Source organism: Vicugna pacos, chromosome 4 (genome assembly GCF_048564905.1).
Source record: "Vicugna pacos chromosome 4, VicPac4, whole genome shotgun sequence".
Lineage (NCBI taxonomy): Eukaryota > Metazoa > Chordata > Mammalia > Artiodactyla > Camelidae > Vicugna > Vicugna pacos.
Window position 1 is genome coordinate 61,268,637 of NC_132990.1, and position 19,332 is coordinate 61,287,968.

At 36.6% G+C, this 19,332-nt stretch overlaps 1 protein-coding gene across 2 annotated transcripts in view; it reads right to left on the reverse strand.

Annotated features, from left to right (window-relative positions):
- FKBP15 (FKBP prolyl isomerase family member 15) overlaps positions 1 to 19,332 on the reverse strand; it is a 46,246-nt gene that overhangs the window by 24,115 nt on the left and 2,799 nt on the right. For both annotated transcript variants that reach the window (XM_072959944.1, XM_072959943.1), the window contains exons 2-11: positions 18,123 to 18,238; positions 13,140 to 13,224; positions 12,625 to 12,694; positions 9,497 to 9,571; positions 9,070 to 9,168; positions 7,147 to 7,296; positions 6,165 to 6,233; positions 4,953 to 5,099; positions 2,648 to 2,790; positions 2,121 to 2,178 (exon numbers count right to left, since the gene is read on the reverse strand). In XM_072959944.1, coding sequence (XP_072816045.1) covers positions 2,121 to 2,178; positions 2,648 to 2,790; positions 4,953 to 5,099; positions 6,165 to 6,233; positions 7,147 to 7,296; positions 9,070 to 9,168; positions 9,497 to 9,571; positions 12,625 to 12,694; positions 13,140 to 13,224; positions 18,123 to 18,238 — 1,012 coding nt within the window. The remainder of the gene's footprint in view (positions 1 to 2,120; positions 2,179 to 2,647; positions 2,791 to 4,952; positions 5,100 to 6,164; positions 6,234 to 7,146; positions 7,297 to 9,069; positions 9,169 to 9,496; positions 9,572 to 12,624; positions 12,695 to 13,139; positions 13,225 to 18,122; positions 18,239 to 19,332) is intronic.

Sequence of the window (19,332 nt, forward strand, 5' to 3'; positions counted from 1 at the left end):
GTTCATTACCTTCAGTCAACTCTATGTCTTTGGCTCTTATATCAAATCCTTCAATATCTATTTGAAATCAATGCTTCTAGAAAATGAGAATTAAAGATTAACTGCCTAAGAAGCATACATGGGTCACAGTTAATAACTGTAGTAAAAATAATTCCCTATATGTTGGAATGGACAAAGTGGCTTTATTTGTATTACTTCACTGCAATCAAGTCTTCCTACTAGGCATATGTATTTTCATTTTACAGAAGAAAAACTAAAGTACAGATTAAGGGAGGAAGACATTTTAGATGACAGTACCCTCTCAAAAGCCCAGGAGCAATTCAGGAGATAAATATTCAGAAGAGATTTAGGGAGAGAAGAAAATAGGAGCTCTGTGTTCTAAATCCAGGTTCATTTAACTGTGACTTGGCATTGATGATACACTAGCCTCTGTGCTAGAAGCCTCTGCATCCATTAAGTGATTCAAAGTGCAGCCTTCAGAGTGGAGAGTACATGTCCTAAGGGTGCACAAGATCATCTATCGAGTGTGAAAAGAAATGATCATAACCTATATTTTAAAATTATGTTTAAGCTATAGTAAACATAAGACATGAAGTTTGTTTACAGGCATGGACAGTATATGTATATATGTATGCATATAATTTGTAAATAGACATATATTATGTGTGCTCATTTTTTCTTAATTAATAGACACATATAATCAAAAAAAGCTGGGTCCATCAAAAGAGGACTAGTTATATAAACCAATATCCATTTGCTTGCCCGGTTCTTGTATAAAGAACCATTGAAAGAGTATGTAAGAAACTAACAAAAGCAGTTACCTAAGTTGGGGGAGTGAAATGAACAGGGTATGCAGGGGCAGGGCTAGGAATGAATCTTCCCAATGTGTATCTTGTTATATTGTTTTGCTAACTGTACCACAAGAATGTAATTATGTATTCAAAATGAAAAATTAAAACTTACATGTAAAAAGAACAAAAAGATGGTTCATTTTATGTGATGTGAAATTTATTTCAATTAAAAAAACAAAGATGAAAGAAAGAAAACATTGGGGACCACTAGCCTACCAGGAGTTACTGTAGCTAAGAAACAGGTAACAAAAGCAGCTGTGTCTAGAGAGTACAACAGAGCCAATACTGAACAAACTTTGTGGCTATTCAAAGATCTGAGATCATAAATGTTTTTCAATTGTGATTCTTTGGCTTAACCTTCTGGGTTTAGATCACCTTTTATACATATCAGGTCAATTATTTGTTTAATTAATTTCTGCTTTAGACTGAATATAAACAAGTAAACTAGGGTTGGAGAGAAATGGATCATCAATTTCATTCCAGGCAATTATCCTGTTTCCCAGGTGGAGAAGGTGTGGTAGGTGAAGGCCACAGGGCTTGAGAACTTGAAGTGCGTCACTGTCATCTCACCCACACATAGCAAACTCAGATGCCTTCATAGACCAGGCAGGGCAGCAGCAAACTACAGTGTACGTCCTCCTAAAGGCCTTTAAATCCAAATTTTACAACAGAATGCTAGTCTTCTCACCCTAAAGTTGGGGAAACACAGAAGCCCAGCAACCTGCTCAAAGTCAACTAGCCAGGGAATTAGTGTAGAACATCTCTGAGCAAATGAAAGTATGAAGATACGTAGTGTTAGCAGCAATTAGGAGAACAAGAGCTAATGTTAATGACCTCTTACAACATGCCAGACACAGTACTAAAAATTCAGTAGGCATTATTCACTTAAACCTCATAAAAATCAGAGAGGTTACTGAAGACATGCTCTATGTAGGCTCTGAGCTTCACAAACACATCACAAGAACCCTATAGAGGGGCTGCGAGAATTATTCCCATTTTAATAATGAAGAAGCTGAGGATCAGGGAAGTTAGGTAATTTTCTCAAGGCCACATGCTTATAAGAGTAGATTTGAACCCAGGTCTGTCTATGCAGAAGCCCAGGCTAATTTATACTGACTCCCAAGTAAAGAAAAGTGAATAAAGTAACCACTGACTTCTAGCCTAAATCAACAGTTCTCAACACTTTTTTTTCTCTCTAACCTACCATACCCTAGGCACATGAAACCTTCCCAGAAAACTGGGGATAAGGAGACAGACTTGTATACTCACTGTATTTATTGTAAGCTGATCACTGAGGGAGTTAGATTTGGAACGAAGAGCTGACTCCCTGAAAGTAAAGAGACATATTCTGAGATTAAAAACAAAATCCATAATCACAAATCTAGATTATGCTGGATAAACAAATTGTTTTTAAAAATGCTTGACAATTTAATGGCTGTAGACAGAATTTTAACTCTTCTTTAATTTGCACAATCTCTAAAAGCTAGTGAAAATGAAAAGTTTCCAATCAAATGCTTATCTATATTTTTCCCCTTGAGTACATATTTTGTTATTTATGCCTTTTGCGTGATTTTCTTCCAAAGTTCAACAGGGATTCTTTTATATCTGAGTTTGCTTTTTGTAGACTTTGACTATTAATCCTTCCTCAGAAAAATCTGGTGCAATTATTTTCCTTCATCCTATTTTTCCCAATTATTTAAAATTATTTCAGTTTTTAACTGTATCTCTATTTCTGAACCCCTCTAAGAATTATTTTTATGGACAATAAAAGAGCTCGATACACTCTGGTATCTTACCCTGGTTTGAAAGGCACCGATGTGGATGGTGACACAACAGGATCAGCAGACAGGCTGTCAGCACCAGGTATGGGAGAAGGGGCTGCAGAATCCCGGGAACTAACACTGTGTGCGTCAGAGCCAGAATCTCTAGCAAATTTGACCTAGGGACAGAACAGATCAACCACAGGTGGAACAGGCTAACAGACCATAAAAAAGGCACCCTTCCTCCTCCATCCTCCTTTCATTTTACTTATTCTTCTTCATACAAGTCATTACCTGTTCACTGTAGCCAAATCAGAAAATGTAGCTAAGCAAAAAAAAAAAAAGATAACAACCATCGGCAATTCAACTACTAAGCAATAACATTGTTAGAATTTTGGATTAGTATTTCATAATTATATTAACTGAGTGTGTGTGTGTGTGTGTGCGTCTTACAAAAATGGGGCCATATTGTTTTGTACCCTGCTTTGCTCACTCACTGATACATTAACATAGTTCCATGTTACTGAATTACTAATCAACAAAAATAATTTTTAACTACTGAAGACTGTCTAATTTCAAGGGTCATGCCTTAACTACTATCATCTACAAGAAGTCTCCAAAGGATTTTGGGAACAGAAGTCACAAAAATCTAGGCTATTACAAAATACATTTCACCAACTCCTAGTTGTTGGAGATTCAGTTTGTTTCTAATTTTTCCTATTACAAACAATACTTCCATGAGTAGCTTTATCTCTGTATCTTTGCACATAATAATTTCCAAAATATAAATTCCCAGAAGTTAAATTGTTGGATAAAAGGTATACTTATCTTTTAAACTTTTGCTGCATACCATTAAATTTCACACCAGAAAGGGTGAATTTATACTTTATACTCCACAAGCAGTATATAAATCTTTCTTAACACTCTTGTCATCCTGGGTATTACCATTCTGTATCAGCCTTGTCAATTTAATAAGCAAATCAATTCATAATTCTTTGACTATTGGTAAAAGAGAGTATTTTTTCCCTTATGTTTACAAAGTGCCAGTCTTGATGGATTCAAGTTGGTTTGTTATCTATCACCAGCCATGATTTCCTCAAACTCAAAGGAAAACTGAGAAACAATATAAAAGCTGTGAAAAAGGAAGCTGGAAGCATGTCGGTCAAAGAAGGCTGGAATGCCCAGCAGAGATAAGGGTCTCCTACTAGGAAAGAGTCCTTGAGAAAAAAATGCATATCCTTTGTTGCAAGCAGGAATAATAACCACAATGAAGATGACCGTAATATTTATTTGTATTGTATTCTATAGTTTATAGTGGCAAAACTATCATATTTGGGCCTAACAATCACAATGTAAAGCAAACAGTCTTTTTTTGGAGGTGGGGGAAGTGGAGCTTGGAGGGAGAGCATTAATTAACCACGACTGGTTGCAAATTTGATTATAGAAATTATTCACGATAAAAGTTTAAAATGGTACAGGAGGGTAGAATGTAAAAAGAAAAAGTTTCTGAACTTCGTTTCCATTCTCCAGAGAAAATCACTTCTAATCACTTCTTTTAATGCCTCCGGAAATTTAATACGAATCTATGGGCACATATATGTATTTATTTGTATATACACATACATATAATATCATACTATCTACACTGTTTTGCAACTTGTTTCTTTCGCTTAAGAACAGATTTGGGGTATTCTTTAAGAACTACATTTAAAAAATTTTTTTAATTTAAAAAATAAAAATAAAAAAGTTGGGGAGGGCATAGCTCAGTATAGAGCACATGCTTAGCATGCATGAGGTCCTGGGTTCAATTTGCAGTAACTTCATTAACCAAAAATAAATAAATAAAATAAAATAAGAAAAAAGAATTACACAGACGTCCACTCTATGAAAATCATAATTTAACCAGTCTCATAATAATGGACACTTAACTGTTTCCAGTTTTTACTATTATAAACCACATGGCAGAGGGAGGAAACTATATACCTATCTTTATTTATCTATACACAGGTATCTCTGCATTCTTATGTAAACATATTGATAGGATAAATTTACAGCCATGGAATTACTAAATCAAAAGGTATGTACTATTGGGTAGGAATCATTATTTTAAAGATAAAATAAAAAGGTTAGTGTAGAGAAGTTACTATGAATACAGAGCCGAGAAGGACATAAACCTTGGCCTTTAGATTCCAAAAATGTTGTTCTTTCCAAATGTACCATTTCTACTTAAAAAAAAAAGGGGGGTATCTTCAGAAGGCATTTTTCAAATATACTTATTTATTCATTTTACTTAACTAGCAAAGAGGACTCATCAAGCACAACACAACATAATTTCACTCACCCGCCTAATCTCCACCTCAAATACCAGGATTGAGTCCGTTGATTGAGTCCATCCTATTACTCCTTCAGAGCCAACAGCACAGGCTGGAGGGATGATAAGCAATCGCTTACCTCCTTTCTTCATGCCTACCATTCCATCCTCCCAGCCCTTTAGGAATCAGAGAAGAGGAAAAGCTCATCAGATACAAACCTCCTCATAAGACAAAATAAAGTACAGGATCATCAGGTTTATATCTCTCCCTCTCCCTTAACTGGTTATAAGAACATCCAAATCACTGCTTCTCATTTCACTTGTAAAAGCCAGCCTACCCAGGGCTATATGAAATACGATGAGAGAAATTGGGAGAAACAGAAGAATAGCGTTGAAAGAGAAATAAAAGCTTTCCTTTATTAAACATGTTTTCCAAATACCATGGTAAGTGCTTTATTTGCATTATGTTGTTTAATCCCCTAAATAATTTCATAAGGTTAGTAGCAATATCCTCACTTTTACAGATGAGAAAACGGAAGCTTACGGAAGTTAAGTAACTAGCCCAAGATCAGAAAGTAAGTGAATTGCTAAGCCAAGGTTACACTAGATCTGTCTGGCTTTAAGGGTCACATCCTAACTGCTATGATCTACAGGAAAAAGTCTCCAAAGGATTCTGGGAAAAGGAGTCATAAACAAGCTATGGAGAAAACCATTCTGCCACATGGATGAAATGAGGACTTCACAATACATCGTATGTCCTGACACCATGATACCTACATGTGTAAAATACTCTTTATTTTATAAAACACTTGCACAGTTGGTAAAAACCCCAGGTCCTTGGACTCCAATCCCGGTGTTCCTCCTGCTATGTCGTAGTTGCTTCCCACAATGATTTAAAGCACTCCACACAGATTAGAATCACCCATTATGATACACTTTTAGAAGAAACAGTTTCACCTCTTTTCCTATTAGGTGACATGAAGGATATAATAGTTTCCTCAGAGTCACAGGATGAAAAAGAAAAGGTAGGAACTAAAGAAAAGAAATATACCCTTCCTCAATATATTGTCTCATAGGTAAAAATCTCCCAAATGCAGATAACGTAACACTCTTCCTATTTTTTAACCAAGCCTTTCCAAAGTCTCAGAAAATACTATCCAGGTTAGAAATTTCACAAAAGCCAGTCTAAATCAAACCCACTGCAACTGATAAACCCATATAAGAACACAGTTAAGCCTTTACCTTGATGACTTTTCCTGATCCTAATTTCAGACGAAGCAGCTTATCTTTGTTAGCAGTGGAGTCAAAAACCTGCAAGTTGATCAAAACAAACAAGGTCAGCCAATTTCAAAAATAATTAATAATCATTATGACACTGAACTTCATATATACCAGTATAGTACTTCTGAAATAGGCAATGTCAAATACACTGGGAAAATACTTCTTAAAAAACCTGAAAAGAAGGAACCACATCATGGCTAAAGGGTTAACACCCTTTAGTGTTAATCACACTGAGTATCTTGGAGGCAAGGATATTCCAGGTTTGGGGGAAAATAAGCTTCTATCACCAAGTATTTAAAAAAAAATTTCATCTGTAAGTAACTTTCATAAATTATCTCATTTTATGCTGACAGCAATCCTGCCAAGAAAGCAGGGTAAGCACCACTAAGCTCCATTCACAGATGGGGAAAAAAATTTAACTGCTTAAATGATTCGACAAGGTCAAGTTGGGATGCAACTGGGACTTGAATCCATGTGTTTTTTTGACTCGCAGTCTAAAGCTCTTTCTATCATACATACTACTTCTGAGGGCTTAATAAAATAAAAACACAACAAAGCAAATTTATTCACAGAATCTAGTATAAGAAAAACAGAGAAAGAACTGTGAGGAAAGTCTAAAAAGAAGTTTTTTAAGACCTAATCCCATAAGAATATATTCAAGTTTAAACTGGTTTAGGAGGACAAGACATTCATGTGAACAATTACTAAAAATGATACTTGGGAACCGGTTTCCATTTCTCTAAGAACAGACACAGTGGTACTAAGCAGATTTTATATATTAGCATTTCATGGCTATGCCCCAAAAGCAGCCGTAGAGACTAAAGCAGGGCTCCTAAAAGGTTTCTATTTGCCAAGAGCAGCAATTTATAGTAATTATACCTTACATTTTATAGCTCTCGTGCTATTTCAATTACAAAAGAACCTGCAGGGTACATTTTCTTACCTGGCCTAGCACATGGTTTTGAAAGAGCCAGCTAGTATAAGCCACTTCCAAAGAATCTCCAACTTCTACAGCAGGGCCCTCTGCTACAATGAGGTCCTGTGACAGCACTGAATCCAGGGAAGAGGTGCTGTTGCACTTGGCAATGCAAACCTGTGAGACGAAATCGAAGCAGCATAAAACTTAGTTTAAGCTCAGCTAAGTACTCACTCCGTTATTGCTAATGCTCTTTTCCAAACAGTGGTGTCTACTAGCAAAACAGATTACATGTTTAGAAGTAAACCATTCCAAAGTCAGTAATCTTGCCAGGAATCCAAGTGCCTAAGAGTATAGCTTTGGAGTCAGACTGTCTGGGTATAGATCTCAGCACTGCCACTTATTAACTTGTGACTTCAGCCAAATAACTTAACTTCTGTGAACCTTATTTCACAGTGGTTTTTTGTAAAATGAAGATGAAAGCTTTGCACACTTCCTAGTAGTTATGGAGACTGAGCTAACACAAATAGAGAACTTGGCACAGTGCCTGGCAAATAACAGTTAACTACACAATAAACATTAGCTACCATTACTATACTGATTTACTGCATCAGTGTTTGGGAACCTATGAAAGATGGAGGGGGTTAAAAAATTTTAAAGAGCATTTCTAAGGATAATAAAATAAAGGTCCTTTACAAAACCATGTTGCGTTCCCAGAATTCGTATCTCTACCACCTACAGATTTACCTGTATTATCTAACTTATCCTAGCACTGATCCTAGGCAAAGAAGTCAGATACAGCTTTATGAATAATTATTCTACAGTCAATGTTTAAACATAGTATACATTAGAAACCTGCTACTCATTTTCTTAAAAAAAAGTTTCATTACTGTAATCAAATAAATGCTAACTAAAATAATGAGAAGTCATTTTTTACCACGCAAGTAAGATTAAAAAGAAAAAAAAGATAATAATTCTAATTGTTGGCAAAGGTATAGTGAGAACTGATATGGATGCAAAAGCAGTCTCTGAAAAGCAGTATGCTAAAGTGTACACAGAACCTAAAAATTTACGACCTCTTTGACTCAATCTTTTGCTTCTAGAAATCCAGCCTAAGGAAGTAATCAGAGGGAAAAAAAAAAAAAGACACAGACTTGTGTACAAAAATGCTTACTACAGTATCATTTATTCCAGAGCCTGAAAATAATCTAACTGCCTAAAAGTAAGGGAATGATTAAATAAATTGAGGAACATTCAAAGAATACAAAAACAAATATATGTGTGTATGTGTACACTACACACACATACATATGTATGACTGAGACATTATGCAGTACATCCGAAACTGACACATTGTAACTGACTATAGATCAATCAAAAAAAGAAAAGGAACATTCATGTTATGAAGCTTTCAAAAATGTTTATAAATGATTTTTCACAAAGCAGGGAAAGATGTATTTTACATCATTAAATAACCAAGAACTCTTAAAGGATAATGACTACTTTTGTATATCATGCATATAAAAAAAAATATAACATGTTAATAATGGTAATTGAGTCATTAAGATTATACATGATTGTTTTAAAAATGCTTTTCTACATTTTCTATAATGACTATGTAATAACTTTTAAAAAACTATTTTAAAACACTATTTTTAAAAGATAGTTTATGCCTTAAGATAATTTATTAAGTAGAAAATGTTTTACAGACATAAGTTTACATTGATTTTTTTTTCTTTTTTAAAAAGAAATTGCATTTTTAAGCAATTTCAATAAGTACCCCTACTATTTCCCTAAAATACAATAAGCTCAAGGGATGAATTTAGTGGGTTTTTTATGCTTGTCCCTAACAAAATGTAGCAAGTTATGGGTTTTCCATATACTTTCTTAAAATCAAGGGCAATCCAGACTAATGTTTGGCTTTTCACAGGAAGAATCAGATGGTATTACCTGTTTATTGAACTCCACAGCAGCCTTTTCTGACTCAAACATGATGGACCAGTTTTGTTTCTGGTCATCATAAAAGGTGCTATAGTTATTGGGCCGAACCTGGAGAAAGGAGAAATGTTGTGGTAACTCAACCACAGGCAGCACAGCAGACGAAGCTGACTGCCCAAACTCATGTAGAAGGGCCTTGACCCAGTGGACCCAAAGAGAGTTATTAGGGAACTTTCTTCTTCCCTCCTACCCTCCACCAATCACCCCTTAGTCCATATTCCCAGAAGGCAGCCAAGAGACCTTTTCAAGAGGCTCTGGATATCCACTCTGATGTCCAGAGAGGAAGCAGTGGATCTAATTCCTGCCAGGTATGTGAAGGCCAGTCTCTCCTGTATAGCAAACCCAGAGTAGCTAATGATTCCAATATGGGAAGTCTTACCATTAGCTCAAAGTTCAGATGAATCCTGGCAACAGTGACTGGCTGTTGTTGACTGATATAAAGAAGAATCCTATACTGTACTCAAGCAAAAAAGGGTAGGAAAAAAAAAAAGAGAGAACAGAAGTTAAAAGGCAGTACAAAATCAGCAGTAAGATGTCAGGGGTTGTGCTTCATACAGGCATGAAACTTAAAACTCAGTTCATCTTTTAAAGTTTAGAGTTTAACATCATCTTACTATCCATTTAAATCTCTTCTCATTTTGACCTTTCTCTTTAACTGTAATCAGCAATGTCTTTATTTTGTTCGTGTTTTTATTTATATGAGGGATGATTAAGAGAAATACAAATGGCAAATAGGTACATGAAAAGATGTTCAACATCACTGATCACTATGGAAATGCAAATTAAAATCACAATAAGGCACTACGTCATGCTTATTAGAATGGCTATTTTTTTTAAAAAAGGAAAAATAATGAAGTATTGGCCAGGTAGTGGAGAAATTAGAATCCTCATATATTGTTTGTGGGAATGTAAAATGGTATAGATACTGTGGAAACACTTCGGAAGTTCCAAAAAAAGCTAAACAGAATTATCATATGACACAGCAATTCCCCTCCTAGTGTATACCCCAAAGAACTGAAAACAGTGACTCAAACATATACTTATACATCAATGATCACTGTACTGTTATTCACAATAGCCAAAAGGTGGAAACAACCAAGTGTCCATCAAATGATAAATGGATATACATATAACATAATATTATTCAGCCATTAAAAAAATGAAGTTCTGATACATGCTACAACATGCATGAATCTTGAAAACATTTTGCTAAGTGAAATAAGCCAGACAAAAAGGACAAACAGTGTATGATTCCACTTATACAAAGTATCTAGAATATACAAATTTACAGAGATAGAAAGTAGATTGTAAAGGTTACCAGGGAGCAAGGAAAGGGGCGTGGGAAGTTACTGTTGAATGGTTACAGAAATTCTGTTCGGGGTGATGAAGAAGTGGAAATAGACAGTGGTGATGGTTGCGCAGTATTGTGAATTTAATTAATGCAACTGAATTGTATACTTAAAAATGGTTAAAATCGCAAATTTTATGTCTCATATATATTTACTACACACACACATGTGCACACACGTACACAAAAATCACAGTTAAACAAATTATTAAAATTCAACTCTAGAGAGGAGGGAAGGACTATAGGGTTCTCATACAATCTTGCACCAGAAAGGTCTTTCTTTATCCTATGTTAGGCAGTTAAGTGAGAGGTGATCACCTCAGTCCAATCCAATTACAGACTTAGCTGGTCACGATAGGATGACAGATTTATTAAGAATCAGCCCACTTCTGGGTTATCCCTATTCTCAAGCATTATGTTCCAAGGTTTTGACTGAGAGCCTGGAAGGTCTCTGACTTCATCAGTCCTGAAATTTCTGCGCATCAGAGATTCTGAGCAGAGATTCTTTGGCCTCCTCCTCAAGAAGTTCGAAATCTAGCAAATGTACTGAGAAGGTTGTTGGTCGTTGCTTTCCCACCCTACAGGAGGATTTTTTCTCCTAAGCACCGTAAGATGGCAGAAGTTTCCCTCTGCCTTTCTGGCATAGCCCCTGGACTTCCACACCATCCCAGAACTCCGGAAATCCCATGGGGAAAAACCAATCTTGTGTTTGGAGCTCTTCTAGCTTTGGCCAATGTCTCCTTCCCCAGAAGCCTCTCTGTTTGGGACATACCTGATGTTCAGTTTACTCCTAAGATCAGCCAAGGTCTCAAGGGAAGGAAACACTCAGCTCACTGGCTCTTTCCTCTCAAAATTTTAGTCCATCTAGTCCTCATCATTTCCATGGTTCTCCAATGATTTTTAAAATACAATTTTTGCAATTTATCTGTTTTTTTAAATTTTAATAATTGTTACAGTGGGAATGTTGTCTGCCACAACATACTGTATCTTATCTGGAGGTGAAGTGTGGTGATTTTTAAAATCCAAATGACAACTCCTAATGAATTAATAGATCTAGATAATAATCATCAGTAGCTGCTAATATAACAAAATGAGAAATAATTAGACATTATTTACCTCCTGATGGGAGAATGAAAGAGATTTAACGAACATAGTAACCAACTATAGTGCACAGACCTTATTAGATTAAAACAGAGAAAGAGAGAGGAAAAAACAATGAATTGGGGAAATCTGACTACTAACTGGTAGTGAATGAGATCAAAGATTTACTATGGGTTTTGTTCAGGTGTGATAATGGTATAATGGCTATGTTTTTAAAAATCTTTATCTTTCAGATACATACTAAAATATTTACAGTTAAAATTTTATGTTGGAGATTTACTCAAAATAATCTGAGATAGGGAAGAAGGAAAACAGGCTGGAGTTAAGATGAAACAAGATTAATAACTGTTAAGAGTCTAGTAATGGGTATCTGGGTATTCATTATCCTGGACCCATTATTTTCATATGTATTTCCAAATTTGTTTGTTTGCTTTTAATACAAATTAGTGTTGTCTATTATATTAGTTATCCTGAGCAGGTCATCTTATCTCTCAGTATGTCAGAGTCTCTAAGGTGCATGGACTCTATGTTTTCTGGACCTCTGAAATTCTATTATTTCTTACGCATATTTCAAAACTTTCTGGAGCAGAATTTGAAGCTAGATGCAAGCCACACAAGGAAATTCGCCTCTGGGCTTCTAACCACATCTTATTGATTCAAACCAGTATTCTGCTGTGTGATCAACCGCCCAATTTACCAAACTTTCAAAGGTTAAACACTGGTCACGCTGTCAGTAGTACACTAAGTGTTGTTCATTACCTAACAAAAGGATGTCCTTGGTAAATGGTTTACTCTAAAATGCTCCAGATTCTTAAACTAGATCCACGTCACAAAGGTCAAACTTAAAGATTTTGAGTGGCTGCTTAAATTTTAGTGCACAATAGTAAGCAAAATGTGACTACAAATGTTATTATATATCTAATATTAGAAATTCACATTCAGTGCAATCATTCTAATCCTCCAATATACAAGACATCAGGCAAGTTCGAATAAAAATCAGCTCATTAGTATGATCTGGAACACCTGAATATACATGAGACAAGGGGAAGCATTCTCACCTCTCTGGATGTGTGATTTCCTAGGACTGCGGCACCAAATTTGCCCTGCTTTACATATTGACCATTTGTGCTAGAGAAACAAAAAAACTAAGTGTTAATACTTCCTTCAACTAAGTAGAATCAGCTTGTCTGCCACACAGAAGTAGGGACTCTAATCACTCAGCCTCTAGAAGGGACAGAGGTGAGCAGCTTATAATTTAAAGCTCTTACCCAACTTCTTTACTCTTTAACTATCTACTATTTATGGTATCTCAGGGGAGTGGCTTTGAGTGCTTAAAAAGGCTGCTGCTGAGGGTATAAGCACTTCCCAGAGAGAGCATACAAGAGTAATACCAGTATTCAATGTTTTCTGTGCCAAATTCTCCAACTGAAATGTCAAGGAGCATTACTGATACCTTGTCTAGGGAGCAGCTGAGCAGCTATTTGGCAACCAATAGAGAGGCTTATTGTGAAAAGACAGGACGTTACCCCACCCCGCCCCATCCTTCAGAAAGCTCTCCTTCTCAACTACTTACTAACGATACGCATGGACTGCTGTCGCAACCAATACTGTGGAAGTGCCTGCTGTGGTGGGTGCTGTTTTTGGTGTCACCTGATTTCCTGAAGATAAAGGAGAAAACAAAGTTGTCATTCATTTCTTGCTTGAAACTGATTTTTAACCATTAAAGCAGCTTCAAAATCTTCTTTTAACTTTGTAGTTAGTGATACAGCACTTTCATGACCACGGTCCTCATTTAATCCATAAAACAGCCCTATGACCTTGCCTGGGGATGAGGAAACTGAAGCCCTAAGCACCCAAGTGTCTTACACGGCGACAGTAGCAAGCCCAGGACTGGAAGCCAGGACTCCACGCCAAACAAGCTTTTGGGCCAGACAAGAAGCAAGGCCACATTCCATATACTATCTTTTCTCCTTCCAATATTTCTGACAGCTATAATAAACAAAAATAAAGTAGTTCTCCCTTCCCTTACTTCTGGGGGAGAAAATTTATGATATTCAGATTATGTCCATTACTTTACTTTCCCAGTGGCATCAAGAAACACTAACATTTTAAAATAGCATGCTTAGAGTAAATCACATATTTATACTCACCACATGAATCTGTTGATGGAATAGTGAGAACACGGCCATGGATACAGCAACTAAGAACTTATTTTCAAAAGTATCCTTGTTTGATTCTTTTTGTTGTTGTTAAAAACAAGACAACAGGCCCAAAATGGAGTCACTTAGGATAAGCCCCATCACATCAAAATGAGACTTAACATTATTACAGTTTTGGCCCTCCCAGAAGTGGAACCTTAAACCAGTCAATCAGGAAGGATCTGATCAGCACTAGTTAGGTAATCTGCCTGATAGACCTCTGTCATCTCCTAAAGGAAAGTAACCTTGTAATAACCAGCTCACTGCTGCTAGTGTTACACTAGACTCCCTTACGCCTGCAAAAGACCTTCATTTTGTATAGCTCTTCAGAGCTTCTATCTGCTAAAGTGGATGCCACTCAATTCAGGAGTCACTGAACACAGCCAATAAGATCTTTAAAACTTACTCGGTTGAATTTTTTTTAAACATTGACATATTTTCCCCTGATGATAGAGTACATGTACATTGTAGAAAACTTAGCAAATACAGAAACACATAAAGAAAATAAAAATGCCCTGTAATCTCACCATCTAAAAATCAACATTAATAATTGATGCATTTATTCCTAGTCCTTTTCTAGACACACAAACTTTGCAGTTTTTTTATCTTTTTAAAAACAAAATTAATATGATTTGACAATCTCCTTTTCTCAGTTATTATAAGCATTTCCTTATACTCTTCAAAACAGTCTCTCAAACAAAGACAAAATAGTCATAAAAATGCTTTTTGATGGTTATATAAAACACTATATTGACCCTACTAGAATGTACCCAATTTCCTATTGTTTGACATTTCTTTGGGCTGCTTCCTGTTTTTCTCTATGATAAATAATACTATGATGAACATCCTTAAAATGCACATTTTTATATGTATCTCTGATTACCTTCTCAGAATAAATTCCTAAAGGTGGAATTATGGGGTGAAGGAATGTAAGAAATTTCAAGGTTTTGTTACAACCTGCCCAAATGCCCTTGAGAAATGCCATTACCGGTTTATACTCCCACCAGCGCTGTGAGTATGCCGGTTTTGCATCCCTGCCAACAGGAGGAGGTTATCTTTCTAAATCTTTATCACTGGGTGGGGAGCGTTAGGGAAAGGGGGATGCCATCTTACTGTTCCTTTTATTTGCATTTACTGATTTACAGGGAAGCAGAAACTCAACATTTTCTATAGATTTGTACTGGCCATTAATTTTGTTTTGTTTTGATGAATTGCCCATTTGTTGCTTATTGTTGTTGCTTATCTTCATATTTTCCTTACTATTTTGCAAAAACCTACAACACAGTTTTTAATTCAATCAGTACTTTCCCGTTGTATGTAAAGCTACAATAAATCTTTTCTCCTGATACGCATTGTGTGACCAAAAATAAAGAAACTAAGGCCAGAGTTAGGTTATCAGGCCAAATGTGAAACACTAAGAAAAATTACTGTCTCCCCAAGGTCAGCCTAGCAGCCTCCGTCAGGTTAGTTCAGTTTCTCCCTGTACACGCTTACCTCTCTACTTAACGCCCTGGAAGTGGATCCATATGTTGGAACTCCTTTGCTATCTCCAGTATTTGTCACTTTTCTTTGTACACTTTTAATCTCTTAAATTTTTAATTCTTATTTTAAAAATTTCCTCCTGTTAACCTTCTACTTCTCTTAAGGCATAATCTATTGTGTTTATTTTTGTGTTCCTTCCAGTTTAGTCTTCATTTCTGAAATAATTTTTCTGACATCTTTAATTCTTGCCTGAGTGCTATCACTTACTACTGAGATTTTTGTAATTCTCATTTCATGTCTTACGTCATTTTCCTAATGATAACAGGTGGTGGCAGTTTTGATCTATTCAGTAAGAAACATTCTCAGAGAATAGAGCTCTCACTGGAGGGATATTATTCTGTTTCTTGTTCTTAAAATAACTTTTCATGGAGTTTGACTCTCATAGTCTTCTACTCAACTTTCTTAATGTGAAATTTGCTTTTCTGAACTTTTAGACACAGGCATGGTTCAGGGTAGCTTTCCTAACTTCATAGAACTCACTTTTGTTGTCATATAGAGTTCTAAAACAGGGTGGCTTCCTCCTGAGACTTCCTGATTCTATTTCTAGCTCTATTTTTATCTGGATCTTCTCTCCTTCACTTCTAATATTCCTATCCTCGAATTTTAATTCTACTCCCTGCAGGTCCTCCCCAGGGTGGGGACCTCTCCTGGAAGGTCACCACGGTGACCTTCACAAGCCCATAAGAGCAACACTGCTCCAGTTCTTCTAGTCCCCATCACCAACCCCTTATACTTACCCACAACCAAAACAGGCAAGATGCTTTGCAATTTCAGCCTGGCCTGCCATACTTCCCATGAGCATCTCTTGGCTATTTTGGGGTTCTCCCATTCTCAGATTCAGATATTCTCCCATTGCTTCCTTGTTCTCTCCTACGCAAATGTTGGTATCATGCAAGCCTTCAGGCCATTAGTGGCTTGTCCATGCCTGCTTGTATTTTCATTTTTTTTTAATTTTTTTAAAATTTAAGTATAGTCAGTTTACAATGTTGTATCAATTTCTGGTGTACAGCAATAATTTGTTTCAGTCATACATATACATACATATATTTGTTTTCATATTCTTTTCTGTTATAGGTTACTACAAGATATTGAATATAGTTCCCTGTACTATACAGTATAAACTTGTTGTTTATCTATTTTATATATAGTAGCTAGTATCTGCAAATCTCAAACTCTTAATTTATCCTTTCCCACCCTCTTCCCCTCTAGCAACCATAAGTTTGTTTTCTATGTCTGTGAGTCTGTTTCCGTTTTGTAAATCAGTTCATTTGCATCTTTTTTTTTTTCAGATTCCACATATAAGTGATAGCATATGTTATTTTTCTTTCTCTTTCTGGCTTACTTCACTTAGAAAGATGATCTCCAAGAGAATACCACTTCAACTGGTTTTGTTTTAAATATTATCCATAGGTTTACCTTTTTTATCTAGCTGCTCTGTTTTTATAGAGATCTGAAGCTTTTCCAGAACTATGCTGCAGCCAAGTCCTGTCCTATAAAGACTTCTTATATAAATATCCCTTAAACAGAAAGGGTCCCCTGCATTGCTGGTTTATATTTTATTTGTAAATGCCTAATAAGACTGTACAGGGAATTTTTAAGTTGGAATACCTCTATAATTTCCCTCTAAAAGTATAATTAACTCGTATTTGTTGTTGTTTTCTGCTTTTAAAAAATCAAATTACTTCACTGGGTGGGAACTGAGGTTGTTTGTTTTTAACCACATTTGTTAACTCAATCACTTTAAACTGAGTCAGAAGCACACTGCTGATGAAGAGGTGTGCCAGAGGAAATGCAAAGGCATAGCCTACTAGAAATCTCATTAAATTATGGCTTGGGGAACAGAACCAGCAATCCACAGCAAAGCTGCCAAAAAATGATAGGTAAGATTTAGAGCGCAGGTTAGCAAACATTGTCTGTAAAGGGCCAAATATTTTAGACTTTATGGGCCATATGGTATCTACTGCAACTATTCAACACTAAATATCCTAACAAAATCCGTAGTGCCAGCACTGTGCCTAGCATGTAAAAGACACTCAATACTTTCATCTTCATTCAAAATATTCAATCTGATGGCCTTACCAGCTGTTCTGCTCTGGGCTGTTTCTATCAGTCGCTCAACTCCTTTTCGGATTCTTACACAAAGACAGCAAAATGTAGAGGAGGACAGAAAAACTTTCAAGCGAGTCAGATCAGGGCTCAAATTTCAACTCTGTCACTTACTGCTGTACGACCTTAACCAAGTCCCTAAACTTCTCTGAGCCTCTAAAATGGTGGTAGTCGAACGTATTTCATAGAATTGTAAGAATTAGATAAGACAATCTAGCTAAAGCACCTTAGACCAGACCCATACCAGGCATTTTAGAAATATTAGATCCCCTTTCTCTCCTTTCATTAAAAAATGTTCATTAATATTTCCTGTGTCCATCACAATGAAAGGTACAAGGAATACAGCACTGGCCATCACTGTCTAGTGGGGAAAAATTCACTGTCAGCATATATTTAACCCATTCAGGTGAAAGCCATGAAAAGTAGCTCTTCCTTCTTGCCAAAACATTGGGCAGTGCCTACTCAGAGGGCCCTGGACAGAGTTTTGGAGAGTGGTGCCCACACGGGGCAAAAGAGCTTGCCTGTCATCTTCCTCTATCAGTTTCCCAAAAAGAGCGTACTTGCTAGCTGTCAGAATTCAGGATCTCAGAACAGCATTCACCACTGGTGGTGAGCTTGGTCAGACTGGTTAGGATGGAAGATCTGGCATGTCACTTTTGTTTACTATTCCAACTAACCTGTTAGGGGACAATCCTAACCTCTCAACTTACCTGTTGGTGCTGTTCCTTGGCCTTTCTTAGGCTGCTTTGGGGCTGTGTACTGGAAGAATTCATTTCCATGGCCAGCAGCTGCTTGATCCAGTACAAAAAGAGAAGCCAATCTGGCACTGTTAGTAGAAAATTAAAATGACATTTAATTTGACATATCTCAAACCTGGAACCAGTTTTATAAAAATTGCTCACCCTCTAACTTTGAACAAATACCTTCTTGACTATAAATCCCACCATTCAATACTGGAAATGGCACCTAAGTGTCTTGGAAATAAAGACTGTATTTCTGATCTGAGCAGCATCAGCTGGCCTTGTCCGTCCACAGGACTTTGGTCAAGGCATCTCTTCTTTCTGGACCTCAGATGATTAGTCTAGAGGCTTTCTATGGTCTCTTCAAGCCGCAAATTCTTGCCTTTAGCAAGTCACAGTTTCCTTTTTTTTTTTTAATAGTTTATTACATTGAAGTAAAATTGTAATACAAACTTACTCCATGAAACATATCCCATTTATGATATCATCTAACAAGCAGAACCATTCTTTTATCATCCCTTGTGATGAATCTTATGCCTCAACCATTCCACTGAAACTGCTCTTGCTCAAGTCAGAGAACCTCTTTATTGACAAACACAGTTTATCGGTCCTTGTCTTATTTAGTCTTTGTGCTGCCCTTTTACACTGTCAACTAATCTGTTCTTCTTTAAACAAACTCTTCTTTTGACTTCTGTGGGGATACCTGCAGGGGTGGGAGGAGGGACTGGCCCAGATAAGACATCAATAAATGTTAGTAGGATCCCTCTCCTATTGTCTTTCCATCTCTGGCTCCTCATTTAACTCCTTGGACTCTTCTGCCTTTGCCCAATCTTTAAATATCCATGCCCCCAGGATTTCCTACTCTCTCTCCCTTGGCGCTCCAATTTCTTTACCTTGATATCAGTACTGTCCAAGCGCTGATGATGCTCAAATGTGTATGCCTAACCCACAATTTGCTCCTGAGTGCCAGACAACACAGACATTCCATAGGTAACACAAATGCAGTATGTCCAAACCAGAACTCCTATCTTCCAATGCCCACTGTCCCAGCAAAACCTGTTCTTGCTCTTGTGCTCGCTTTCCTGATGAACGATATTTTGTGTCAGAGTCCTCACGACCACCCCAGGCTCAGTGATTTGCTAGAAGGACCCACTGGACTCAGCATATAGTTGCACTCAGG